Genomic DNA, 14,201 nt, shown 5'->3' on the forward strand with positions numbered 1-14,201 from the left:
TCTAAACACGATCATAGCTGCTATGTACAATTTACATTGTGACAACCGAACTATACGTTTGTGCTGCCAAAAACCGCTTTCAGTCATATCCGGAGTAACTTGCTGTATCTTCCTGTCTAAAATCAGAATAACCCAAGAGAAACTCCCTCGTCAAACTTCGAACAAGAACGAGCACACAGCACGTATTGCAATAGAACAGCTATAGAACAGCAGATAATAAAAGTAGAAGTAATACCAAATACATTTACGTACAGAGAATATCAAACTGTAGTAGCTATGATGATACTTCCCACATAGAAAGAAAAAAGCGCTTTGAAAAGCGAAACCAGAGACTGTTGCTCCATTGTGGGTGACTTGGTCTCACCAGCTGACTAGTGGAAAAGCAAAACGCTGGATTCTGCTCCGTAAGCGGCAACCACCGTTTCCATCGAACAAACAGTTTGGTGACACAGGCGTCAGATTATTGTTTATACATCAAGAAAGCGAAAACCTTCCCTTGCTCAGAAGGGAAGCCATCTCAGAATATGTTAAAACTCAAATTTTTAAATCAATTTCTAAACTTCTACATGTTGAAAGAAAACATTATATCACTTTTATCTGAAACTCTGAATGCAACCAAGAACAAACGACTACTACACTATACAGTTGAAATGGAAAATTACAGATGTTGCAGTACCACCTCAAGTGGTTTCTGCTGCTCAAAGTAGCTTATAAAGTCTCTGGAACACATGCACCCTGCTGCTGCGCCACAAGATTCTCATAGTTTACACGCATTTCTAGTAGAATTATGTACAATTAGTCTTGTTGTCTGGTCCTAGAAAGGTCAGAAATATTAGCAGTGAGGAACATAGGCCCCAGTGAGCTGAAAGCTAACCCATGTGGAATCAGATGAACACAACATTGCTTTGTCAGAGGCCAGCAGTGTGCTCAAGGCAGACACATGCACGCCTTGTACAGTTGGCTCAGAGATCACAGGAGAATGGTGAAGGAGTGTCTTCAGGAAGATGTGAAGTAAATAACTGTTCTATATGTAAGTTTGTGCAGGAGTGTGTTTGTGTATTTACAGAATGTGAGAGTGTGTCTGTGGATGTTGTTGTGTGTGAGGACTATCCCTTCAGTGTTTGCAAGTGTGCACACAGCAGAATCTATGTTCACGTGGCAGCTCTTTCACCAGTTCATAATGCAGTTTCTGTTGAGGGTCATAAAGTAGACTTGACTGCTGCCACCAGAACGCACTGACGCAAAAAACACCTGAAAGAAAAAAAGTTACAGTGTAAAGTGGATAAGCTGAGAAGATCATTTTTCTGTGTAATTCTATTAAATTGATATTGTAGTAAATATAATTAAAAAAATATATTTTTAATTATTACCTTAATGACCAAAATGTAATATTTGCCCTTGTCCCAAACTGTATTTGTATTTTTTATGAAACCCTGTTAGTGCATTATTTCCCTTTATTACAAAAGAATGTAACATTTCTCAAAATTTTGATACCCTTTAGGTAACATAATTTGTTCACTACAGGACAATCTCTCTCCATTTTCTCGGTCTTACTAGATTTGATTTTCAGGGAAAAAATGAAATGACAAAATATAAATGTGTTCCCTAAATGCAATTTAAGTCGCTTTGGAGCCAAATGCATAGGTGTAAATGTAATTTTATTTTTTTAAATATACATTTTAAACTGTATTTAATTCCATATTGATAACACTTAAGTATAGCGACCAATTCCCACTATTAACTAATTGATTATTAGGATGCCTCTTCTTAACACATTGGCTGTTTATTAGTACTTATAAAACACATATTCTGCATAACCATATTCTACAGCCCTAATCCTACCCAATACCTAAACTTCTAATATCTACTTTTCTTTTGAAAAAAAAAAAAAGGCTGCCCAAGTGCCGTGTGTGTGTGTGTGTGTGTGTGTGTGAAAACTGATCACCTTGTCATTTCTTTCACATAGGAACTTAAGCCTCTGAGCTCTCTTGTGCATGAATACTCCATCCAGGTGTCCCGTCTCAACAGAACGGATCTCTATGGCTTTCTCTCCCCAGCCCATAATCTGATTAGAGCAGATGTGGGCTAGACGCAAAATACAAAGACATAAGAATATTTTATCATTCACTTTATTAATACTATCTCTAAGGCACATGTACAACAAAAATATCTACTGCAACACAATCCTCTCCTGGTTAATTCTAGCTAATGTGCTTTAATCCAGAAAAGACTATATCATCTTAGCCGATTTTGCAATTCTGCAAAAAGAATACAAGAGCACTGTACGTGTGTGTGTGTGTGTGTGCATGCTTACCCACAGAAGTGGGCATTTCTCCCCACTGCAGCACCACATCTTTAATGATGCGCCCATAAGTGTTGACGTAAACACCCTCATCCTCATAACACAACAGCATCTCCATCCCATCTGAATTGGGCAGGAATACGATGGCGTGAGGAGTCACCTGTGACTGGATCTACACAGAGAGCAAGAGGGAGTCAAAGAGAGGACAAGAGGTCAAAGGAGATTTATCTTTCTAAAGTGGCTATAAAACTTTTCTCTTCTTTTTCCAATTAACCCACAAATCACTGATCGCTCCCATGTGATCCAGTGTATTCTTGTGAAAAAATCTTCACATGACAGCTTCACTCACGTGTACAGGAATGTAGATGTCATAGTTGTTTCCAGAGTCAACATCAATGGCATGGAAGCCAGCACTTGACCCATAGATGACCTTTAACCGCTGACCCTCTTCCACTGTGAGGTCAACCAACAGAGGCCTATGTGGCAGGTCTCCAAATGACTGAGAAGAAATACAAATAAGCAAGAGTATGAAAATATAGCACATAACTTATTCATATGATGGCTATAGCTTCATCTACCTTGAAGGCCATGAATTTGTGGTAAGGTTTGGGAGCCCAGGCGTAAACCTCCACTGCATTCTTCAGAGCGATAACCAGAAACTTAATCCTTTCATATTTTACTGGGAAAATAAACAAAAACATTAACAACAAAGGTGATATATGACATGAAGTACTTTGGAAGAGTCAAAATTTGCTTGAGGTTTTTTAAACTACCGTAGCTAAATTTTCCTAGTCAGCAGTAGTGTAAACATTCACCAATTTCTTGTAGCCTTTAATTTGTGCATAATTAAGCACTCTGTACATGCACACATACCAACTTTGTAATGCACACAGCCCTCCATTTCTCCTACAGTGGTCCAGCCCTGTTTTTTCTCCACCTCTGGGTCATTATGGAGGATTTTATTCCTCAGCCAGGCAAGATAATACACACGCACCTTATTCTTCTTGCCTGAGAGAAAGATAATAAATATGAACAGCCTGCATGTATGTGTCCTGACAGTGAAGAGAAGATGGATACTTGTAAATTGATGAATATGCCTGTGTGTAACCTGATATAGTGATGAGGAGGTTCAGTCCCTCCAGAACGTCCATCTGTTGAAACCTGCGTGAGTTGATCAATGGATAAACTTTCCCCTGGCCACTTCGATCCAGCAGCTTTAGACCGTTCTCTGTCCCTACCAGCAGATTCACACCTGACAGAACAAACACAGCTATTACACACACACATACAAAGACCCTCACAACATAAGCACAGTGTTAGGGGAGCTATTCTGAAAATAAAGTTGTCAAGCTTCAGGCTTCTCTTTAGGAGTAGCAGAAAAAAGCAAAAGAAAAATCTGTATGGTGAAACTTGAAAAAATATTGAATTGTACAGGCCCTCAAATGTTTGGAGCTTACGTCACAATATTCCAAAGCTACAATGATTTTGGTCATATTTTATGCACTTTGGCCAGAGGGTGGCACTGCCACCAAACTAGTCTTGAACGTTCAGGGAATTAAGGCAACTGAAGATAGAAAGTTCATATCAGCACATCTAAGTGTAGCACAGATACAGCCACTCTTCCGGTCTCAATTCATATCGTGCCAAATGCTTTAAATAACCTGACTGCCAAGTGACAGGCCGATGACAGCAGGACAAGTTTGGAAGAGAGGAAACTCAAAAGGGCAGAAAATTGAGGTCAGAAATCACTTGTTGCACTAGTGTGGCCCAATGAATCAGAGGAAAAGGTTTTGTTTCTAGGACACTTGCTTTAAACCTTATTAGCTAAAATGTGCAAACATTTTGAAGATTTGGTGGTACTGGAGTTTAAAGGGTTACTCCACCGCAAAATGAAAATTTTGTCATTATTCACTTACCCCAATGTCGTTCCAAACCCAACACTGTTATTTATTTGGCAGTCTATGGGACAGTCTCAAGCCTCCCTGTTTTCATCCAAAATATCTCAAATTGTGTTCTGAAGACGAACAAAGCTTTTACAGGTTTGGAATGACATGGTGGTAAGTGAATAATGACAAAACTTCATTCTGGGATGGAGTATCCCTTTAAATGACTGAAATAACACCAGGGACACTGAGACCAGTTCTTATCATTGTGCCAAATTTCACACATTTCAACATCAGGTCAACATGTGTTCAGATTGTGGTACTGAACTCATCTACCACATAATCTAACGTGTTTTGTCACACTACACCACTAATTGTTAGAAAAGTCAGCTGGGATACCGTCATGAAATATGTAGCTAGTATCACTAACATGGGCAAGCCCACACACACACACACCTACACAAAGTGTTCTTGTTCATCTCTTACCCCAGAGAGCAGCACAGAGGATCTCAGAGTTGAACCTCTTCTTGTATTTGCGGATTTCAGGAGTGTCACTAACTGGACGAGTGTTGGTGGGATTGACATTGACCATGGAGCCTTTCCTCACCTCTAGCTTCAGTTGCTCAAAGCGAGAGCCCAGACCTACAACACCCACAAACAACACAAGCTAAGAACTGAGAAACACAGCATTGAGTGACTGAGTCATCTGTCAGCAGTACCTTAAAGGGGATATCAGATGCAAAATTCACTTTTACATGGTGTTTGAACAAAAATTTGTGCTGACAGTGGGTGTACTCAACCAACCTATAATGATAAAAATCCACCCAGTGCTTTTTTTAGTTTTATTTATTTGTTTTTATTTATTTTTTTTAAATCTCCTCAACTCATAAGCACTGTCTCAGATTTTAGCACAGAGATTTTAGCACAGAGCTGTCATTAGTCCGCCATTGTTTCGACGCCGGAGCAGGTGTAAACGAGAATGTCTCCTAAGCTATTGAGGTGTTGTTTGATGTAATAATGAACATAGCAGTCGTATTTACTCCCGATATCTGAGCCACTGAAGACGCATTGGATTAGGTTTGTTTTTGAAGGGAATGGGCACCCTGATCTACCTAAATGTGTTTATGTTCACGCAAAACATTCATGATCCAGCTTCACCTACAGAAGAAGCGAGTATAAGCTTTTATTTGATTAATCTCTGCAAATCGCCTTTCCTAATAATATGCTAGTTCCACGGCTAAATGCGGCTAAAGTTTACAGTCTCAGATAACTGCTAGTCACTCCACGTAAGAGAGGGGCGGGGTGAGCAGAGCTCATTAGCATTTAAAGGGACATGCACCAAAACGGGTCGCTGCGAACAGAGCTATTTTTGACCAGGTAAAAAGGATGTTGTTTTACTCTACCATTGAGAAATTTTAATTGTAAGTATGTTATAGACTTTTCATGAAGAACCTAAAGAATCATATCAACTTGAAAAAACTTGAAAATGGGCATATGATGTCCCCTTTAACAACAATGAAGCAATGGTCGCAGATCTACACTGCAAAAACATTTTCTCAATCATTTTCTTAAACAACTTCTACATTTTTTTGTCGTTTTCCTTTAAAAACATAAGGATCCTTAAAACAAGAAGTCTTATCTTAAATCTCAGTATATTACGTGCATTTTTTAATTAGAAAACAAGACCAAAATATCATTATTCTCATGTTTTTCCAATGTATTAAATCTGTGAACAATCACTAACATTTCAAAATTTCAAAAACACTTTTTATCATTGACATTCATAAGAAATGTTACTTGAGCAGCAAATCAGCATATCAGAATGACTTCTGAAGGGTCATGTGACACTAGCTGCGTTTACATGGACCCTACTAATCCGATCATAATAGGACTAGAAGCACAATCAGAATAAAAAAAGTCACATGTAAACATGTCAATCGGATTGAATTGACCAGATCTGACTAAAATTTCCAATCGGATTGTAAGGGGTGGTTTATTCCTTTTGTAATCGGAGCGAGAGGACATGTAAACACATGATCGGATTGAAAACAGAAACTGGAAAGTTCTGCGCATGCGCAGTGACATTGAAATTGGCTAATGACGTATGGCACACTAAGCGAGCTGTTCTTCCTGGTGAATTATGTGTCATAAATGAGTGTCCCATCATTATAAAACTCCCCTTTCACTCAGCGTCTGTGAAGTGGAGCAGGATAGCAGGACAACGTCTTGTTTAAGACTCTCATCAACAAGCGACTGGTTTTGGGTGCGGGAAGGTGCACTTTTACTACCTTTTTTAAAGTAAGCAGCACTGCACAACAGTTCATGTGCTGGTCTTCGGCTAATTAGGACCCGAAGTAGATAAATACCACATGTGCTCTTTAAAACAGTATGCCACAACAGCGGGAAACTCTGTATATTCATGCAGTGTGCGCATGTCTAAAGAGTAAATCCGATCAGAAGCTCATATAGACGCACATATCAACCTGATCACTTTATTTAGCGTTCATGTAAACACTACGTTCGGATTCGTCAATCAGAATGAATTCATTCTGATGAAAGCAAAAATTGCCCATGTAAACACACCTACTGAAGACTGCAGTAATGGCTGCTGAACATTCAGCTTTGCCATCACAGGAATACATTTTAAAATATAATAAAATAGAAAGCATTGTAATATTTCTACAATACTACTGTTTTTAATATATTGTTGATTAAATACATGAAGCTTGGGTGAGAATAAGACTTTTTTTAAAGTCCTACCTACCCCAAACCACTGAACGGATGTGTATCTCAAACAAACACCCAGTAACTGTCAGACAATTTAATACCATACCTCCAACAGACATGTTATCGCCTGTGCCCCCTGATGGTTGGTACATTCCAAGGTCCACAAAGGTAGTAAAAGAGGACTTTCCAGAGGCCTTCACCAATCCCCTGGACTGATACTGAAATTGATTGCATGATCAGAGTTACTACACACATTGGGCAGTATATTTGTTAATGACTCAAATAAACAAAGAAAGAAAATATGATGTAATTATATAGATGGAGAGAATGAAGCTTTAAAAGTTATGTGGGCAGAGAGCTCACATCATAGGTAGAGTCTTTCCCAGGGGAAGAGTGGGAGGCAGAGTCTGTGGGAGAGTGGGAGGGCTGAACCACATCAGGCAGGTTGGTGTATCCATTATGACTACGCTTCTCTGGAGTCTGCCAGAAACACACACACAAAAACAAACACATTTGTACTGGAAAAAAGCAGTGAATTCATTATTTTAGATTCATGCATGCACACAAAGGCTCAAAAGCTTTTTTTGAGGGATTGTGGGGACACCACTGATGGGAACTCTCAAACTGCAGGTATTGAAAATATGCCAGTGAAACAATAACACAGTATATGCTGCATTAATAAGGCAATCCCACAGGTGTTAACAAATTAATAGGAAATTAATAACATTTTAAATAAACGTTGTTTATTTGAATTTCCTTTTCATTGAAGAATCATAGAAAAAAAAAAATGTATGACCGTTTCCACAAAAATAATAAAAAGATTTCAGCATTAATAAAAATACGAAATGTTTCTTGAGCAGCAAATCAGCATATTGAATTATTTCTGAAGGATGTGAAAATGAAGACTGGAATACTGGCTGCTGAAAATTCAGCTTTACCATCAATGGAATAAATTACATTTAGAAATGTATTTAAATAGAAAACTGTTTTGTATTTTAATAATATTTAAAATGTATAATATTACTGTATTTAATAAATGAAACCGACGCCAAACCCTGGAACATATTGTACATTTTTATTCAGATGACAATAATCAATATTGCTAATAAAGTGCTTATTCCCCCTTTTTTCATGTTTTTACAATTTTCTTTTGCTAAAATAACATAAACATGGTTAGAGAACATGATCAGGAACTTAATTATTATTATTATTTTCAAACTGATTAATTTTGATCAAATACTTGAAATTGGTTTAGTAAGCACTGCTATTTACCATTATTTACTATCTTTAAATTAAATTTCATGATTACATGCCAGCCACTCTGCTCTCTAAGATATCAGCAACAGGGATTTTTTTTATTTATGTATACATATATATATACACATACATATTTTCTAGTTTGGTATGCTTAACTATTTCAATTAGGAGGACAGCTGGATGTACTCAAAATGTAGAGTAAAGATCTGAAACCTGAATACACATTACATTATAAAAGATTTATAGTCGTTGTAATGTAAAAAAAAACAAAAAAAAACGGTACACACATACAAAAACACACACAAACATCCTACCCTCTGTACAAGCATGGTTTGGTCTCCATATCCTCCGGCACGTTCTTCGTCTCCTCCTTCACCTTCCTCCTCCTCATGGACAACCATTGTGTTAACAGAGTCAGAATCTGCATCACGTGGGCTGATAAAGACATTGAAAGAAAAACGTGAAAAAAAAAATGAATCCAGAACAACAACTGTGAAATATTCACACATCATTGTCTCATACCGGTCAGTTGGGCTTTCCTCTTCTGCTCCTTCTCCATTCTCACTCTCTTCACTGCTCTCACTGCTTTCTGAGGAAGAGGAGTAATCATTAGCCTTCACCGGGGGTCGCGGCTGCTCCTCTGCCCGCTCCTTAGAGTACAGACCATGGTCCTGACACAGTCACATGAGGAAGAAATCAACAGGCAAGTAAGAAAAACTTCATCACGCGCCACATTTCTGTAGTCATCATTACATTCACATTGGATCTCTGCAGACTGAATCAGACCATAAGATTTTAATCATGCATTCTATCTTTTAAAAGCTATCTAGAGTTTGGAGGATGTGGGCATGGGATCTTGGTCGAGGAGGGTAAATGTGGTCACACAAAGAGCATGAGCGCGGGACTGTCCTTCTACAGATGCTGGTGGCTGTGGACTGGTGTGCAGGTGAAATCAACAGGACAACATACTTCCGAGGAGAGACGGGAGACACTAAAGAATGGTCCAAGATGTACATAACGCATCCTGTGTGAATGTCTCTTCAAGGAATAGTTCACCCAAAACTGAATGCTTGCTTTCTTTGGTGAAGACAAAATAAGATATTTTAGAGGATGTTTCAACTTGATGTGTAAATGGGGTCATTACTGCATTATTAAGAAAATATACACTACCGTTCAAAAGTTTGGTCTCTTATGCTCACTTTATGCTAAGCTTAATATATTTGCAAAAATACAGTAAAAACAGTGATATTGTGAAAGATTATCCCAACTTAAAATTATTTTTAATTTGAATATTAAAACATTTAAAAGGTAATTTATGTGAAGGCAAAGCTGTCTCAGTCATTAGTTTCACACGATCCTTCAGAAATAATTCAAATATACTACAGAGTTGCTGCTCAAAAAAAATTCTAATTATCAATTTACTGTAGAAATTCAAAATAGTGTGTAACATTATACAAGGCTTAACTGTTACTTTTAATCAATTTAATGCATCTTTGCTTAATAAAAGAATAAAAAAAAAAAAAACAAAAAAAAAAACATACTGAACCCAAAGTTCAGAACGGTAGTATACAGTATATGTGATTAATTGTGATTCACTTGATTATTTCATCAGCATATCACGCACATACTGTAATTAATTCGACTGACAGCTTTTATATTCTTATATCTTAAATCATGTGATTTATACAGTGATTACCCGGAATTACATTTTCATAATTCATTACTTTCGGTATGTAATGGGAAAACACAATGTTCATTTGACATTTAGCCTTATCCACATGAACATCATCACGAGACGATGTAATCATGCAAGAACACAGACCGACATCATGCTGATACACAGTTACGGGCACTGACCTCTCCTATTGCTCTCTTATAGCTCTGAGGGCAGGAAGAGGGAGGAAAAGAGATTGATGAGAGGAGAGAGGGATGAGAAGGAAAAAGGAGAGGAGGAAAATGTTAAGGAACAGAGGTTAGTGTTTAGAGGAGGGCTGAGTGTGTTCATTCTATACAAGACGCGGCCGAATGATTTGGGACTCTATGTGCATGAGTGTGTATTTACATACTACTCTTATGTTTATGTGAATGTGTGTGTCTGCATCTCACCGCTGGTCTGCTGGGTCTGGATGAGGTTCGGGATTCTCCTGGTTTGTGTCGGCCATCATGAGAAAGGGTGGGGGAGGAATCCATCTTGGATGAGCCTGAAATAAACCGGCAACCGCCATACACTTCATTTTTAAGAGTGTAGGGTTTGTCTGCAGCAATTATAAAGACTCCAAAAAGGGGTTTTCACCACAGAAGAACCATTTTGGGTTCTCCAAAAAACCTTTCATCAATACTTCCTAAAAGACTCTGAAAAACAATTTCAATAATATAAAGAACCCTTTTCCACTAAAAATGACCTTTTGTGTAATGGAAAGGCTCCATGGATGTTAAAGGTTCTTCATAGAACCATAGATGCAAATAAAGAACCTTTATTTTTAACAGTATATCCAAAAAATGTACTTTTCCTAATAATTTAAATTTTTTATGAATCATTGTTTTAAATTGTGAATGTCCCCAGGTGTCCCCAAAGAGGGGTTTGTCAGATTTAGCTATCTTTCTCTATGAGTTAATTATATTTTCGATCTGCTAACACACAAGTTTTTCCTGTATTTTCACATTCTAAGTAGTCCCGCCAGGATTTCATGTACAATTTCCAGTAAATATTTTTGAACAATCACTGAAATTGTGGTCCTGGTACTCCTTGCACAAGGCATTGGAGGACAGGTGAACATTGATTAAAGTGTTTGGTTTTTGATTAGCTAATATGTTTTTTCCCACTCTCAAGTTAACATTATAACTTGAAGTCATGGCCTAATGGTAAGAGAGTTTGACTCCTAACCCTAAGGTTGTGGGTTTAAGTCTCGGGCCGGCAATACCACGACTGAGGTGCCCTTGAACAAGGCACCGAACCCCCAACTGCTACCCGGGTGCCGCAGCATAAATGGCTGCCCACTGCTCCAGGTGTGTGTTCACGGTGTGTGTGTGTGTTCACTGCTGTGTGTGTGCCCTTTGGATGGGATAAATGCAGAGCACGAATTCTGAGTATGGGTCACCATACTTGGCTGTATGTCACTTCTCTTTTATAAGAACCTTTGTGGAAATACGACAAAAATGCATGCTGATGCAAATAAAACTTTAAATTCCATGACTGAAAAATCACAAAATCATGGATGGCTGATTAAGACATTATTTAGTATGGTAATAAAGCTGTTGTCCCCACAACACGGGTTATTTCAGGTTGTACTTGCGGGGAGATGTGGCGCCACAGTGTTTGCAGAACCTGACCTACTCAACACTCACTGAGTATGCGGTGTCGTTCCAGAGAGCCGGTCTGTGGCAGGTTGGACATGATGCTCATGCTATCTCCCCTCTCCCAGCGCTCATTGCGACTCAGATCAGGATTACTGACACAGAGAGAACACACAGTGCAGGAGTCAGGGCAGTCAAATGATTTGTGTAACAGCTGGATGTGTGTGAATGTATGTTACCTTGCTCGAACTGGGTGTCTGATGCCGGAGGAGAGATTTGTGTTCAGTGCAGTGGCTATGGAGGCTGTTCTCTGGGGAATCTAAAAGAGAGACAAGGGGTGAGGAATTACGGGAAAACTGTACATTAATAAGCGTGATATATGCAACCACTGATAACATTTGTCTATTTTTACATGCTGTTTTAGTGCCCAATCCTGCTGAGTTTTACAAAACCTGTATGATTATTTTGTCTTACTTTAGGAGGTTGTTCAATCTCAGGAAGACGGATCCAGGGTCCCCGGTCATCTCTCATTGGCCGAGACTGAGGGGCAGGGGTCTCTGAGGTGGGGTCAGAGTTTTGACGGACTAATTCTCTGGAGTGTAGAGGACGAGGTGTGGGTGTGGGAGAGGGATCCTGGGTGGGGAAGGCGGACATGGTCTTAGTGGGCTGATCGCAAAGAGACTGAGAGCGAGGGACAGGAGCGGCATACGGTTTTAACGGCACCAGGTGGGCCATCTGGAACTATGGCAGATGAACGAACAGGAGTGGAGACGAGACAGAAAGTAGTATGAAAAACATAAGGAAAAAAAAGTGTGAGAGTGAAATGTATTTATTTTTTTTGAGCGAGAGAGAGAGAGAGAGAGAGAGAGAGAGAGAGAGAGAGAGAGAGAGAGAGAGAAGTCAGGATGTTTTTACAAAAGGGGTTTAGAAGAGTGGAAATCAGTAAGGGAGTTGTGCAGAAATGGAAACAAGGATTGTGTCATGCAAAGAAAGGAAACGGGTTGGGTAGCGGAGAAAGGTAGAAGATCCAGCGCAGGACATGCAAGCGAAGAGGAAGTTCCCGAAAATGATGGAAGATTACAGAGGAAGCAAGTGGGCCCCACAGGAAAGAAAGAGAAGAAAAAAAGAAAGTCATTAAAAAGAGAGAGTAAAGAGTTAGCCAGAGCATGCAGCATTAAAGAACAGAAATGATGGCATCCTCCTTCTGATTATTATCCTTTGAAATGTTTAAGGTCTGTTTTTATTATTAATAAATATTATTTTAAACAAAACAAAAACAAATCACTCTGAATTGTGCTTTAATTGACAGCCCTAATAATTTTATCATTATAATATTTTTTTGGAGGAATGACTACTGAGTTCACCAAACTGAAATTTTACTGATTTACAAAGGAAAAAAAATGATAGGTTGCACACCTTTCCCTGCCCACCCTGTGGTTCCACAGGTCTCTGCATAGGTGGGGTCTGTGCAGCTCCTGATTGGCTGATTGATTCTGAACGGGACTGGATATTGGTGTCAGACACTGTAGTGCAGATTTTAGGAGAGCCCTGTCTGTTCAGTTTACTGCGCTCCTCAACCTGAGAAACCAAACATAAGAGTTTATATTCTGACAGTTCAGGTCAGTTCAGAGAGCTACTGTCCTCAGCAGGTTGCAGGTGTACCTCTCTAGCCCAGGCAGGTTTGTTGTTCTCTAGGTTCTTGCTGTAGTGGTACATCTGTGGTTTCTTGTCTTGTTGCTGCTGTTGCTGCTGCAGTGAGACGAGGTATGCGTGCTCCTGCTGCAGCTGTCTCTGAAGTCTTTCTGACTGTCTCTGCTCCTCCAGCTGTTTACGCTTATACTCCTACACACATATGAGCAAACAATCAATACCTTTATAACTGGCAAAATGTGACTACTGGAATTGCAGGCACAAAAAACTGTTACATAGCACAGCACACTGTCACATGCATAAATACCCAATATGCCCCTTACCAACATGCAAATGAAATGATTATGAATTAATGAATAACAATTACACACAAAAAATGATTATTTGAGTTTTACACTGTTTACTGTTAAACTGAACAAAGAAAGAAAAACATTTCTTTATCTGTACTGTACAATTCTTTCTAAAATAGACAGTGTATTGGGTACACAGAGATGTGTGTAATTATGTCATGTTGTTGCATATTGATATTTTGACTGTATCCCCAATTAAACTGCAAATTTAAAAATGAAACTAATCCAAGCAATATAAACGATCAAAGCAACCCTTCATAATACATTGACTAAAACACACACAGGGCTTTGACACATAAATGAGCCAAGTTTGATGAGTTTCACTTTAGTAAAGGCTCTTCTGCTTTAGAACAGGGGTCTAAATCAGGTTTATACTTCTCCAGGACCCAAAAATCCCCTCAGACTCCAGAGGGTTGAACCTGTTTGGGGTCTGTAGGTTTCAGTTTTGTTTTATGAAATAAATACTTTAAGCAAAAAATGCATTTGACTGATTAAAAATGAAAGTAAAGATATTTATAAATGTCACAAAAGATTTTAATTAAAAAATTATATATATTTTATTCAAGAATCCTGAAAAAAAAAATTCAGGACCCACATTTACATGACAGCATTTTCAGTAACTTTAATGTACTTATATAAATGATTTTAATGCTGTCATTGCAAAGTCATTGACATAGTTAAATAATTATTTACAAGGTACAAGGCCATATACTTGCATATACATAACATTTTAAGTTT

At 38.5% G+C, this 14,201-nt stretch overlaps 1 protein-coding gene across 3 annotated transcripts in view; it reads right to left on the bottom strand.

Annotated features, from left to right (window-relative positions):
• Positions 1–262: 262 nt before the first annotated feature.
• The window catches only part of mink1 (misshapen-like kinase 1), a 35,899-nt gene continuing 21,960 nt past the window's right edge, over positions 263–14,201 (bottom strand). Inside the window, exons 14-32 of one of the 3 annotated variants that reach the window (XM_042724395.1) lie at positions 13,126–13,305; positions 12,880–13,041; positions 11,938–12,204; positions 11,703–11,782; positions 11,515–11,618; positions 10,276–10,370; positions 10,027–10,050; positions 8,692–8,840; positions 8,484–8,604; positions 7,276–7,392; positions 7,019–7,130; positions 4,672–4,827; positions 3,411–3,554; positions 3,176–3,310; positions 2,881–2,981; positions 2,652–2,801; positions 2,315–2,474; positions 1,946–2,085; positions 263–1,251 (exon numbers count right to left, since the gene is read on the bottom strand). In XM_042724395.1, the coding sequence (XP_042580329.1) occupies positions 1,168–1,251; positions 1,946–2,085; positions 2,315–2,474; positions 2,652–2,801; positions 2,881–2,981; positions 3,176–3,310; positions 3,411–3,554; positions 4,672–4,827; positions 7,019–7,130; positions 7,276–7,392; positions 8,484–8,604; positions 8,692–8,840; positions 10,027–10,050; positions 10,276–10,370; positions 11,515–11,618; positions 11,703–11,782; positions 11,938–12,204; positions 12,880–13,041; positions 13,126–13,305 (2,481 nt within the window). In that variant the 3' untranslated portion in view covers positions 263–1,167. The remainder of the gene's footprint in view (positions 1,252–1,945; positions 2,086–2,314; positions 2,475–2,651; positions 2,802–2,880; positions 2,982–3,175; positions 3,311–3,410; positions 3,555–4,671; positions 4,828–7,018; positions 7,131–7,275; positions 7,393–8,483; positions 8,605–8,691; positions 8,841–10,026; positions 10,051–10,275; positions 10,371–11,514; positions 11,619–11,702; positions 11,783–11,937; positions 12,205–12,879; positions 13,042–13,125; positions 13,306–14,201) is intronic. The other 2 variants (XM_042724397.1, XM_042724396.1) reach the window with 2 other exon arrangements.

The sequence above is a fragment of the Cyprinus carpio genome, chromosome B5, assembly GCF_018340385.1.
Source record: "Cyprinus carpio isolate SPL01 chromosome B5, ASM1834038v1, whole genome shotgun sequence".
NCBI classification, from domain to species: Eukaryota; Metazoa; Chordata; class Actinopteri; order Cypriniformes; family Cyprinidae; genus Cyprinus; species Cyprinus carpio.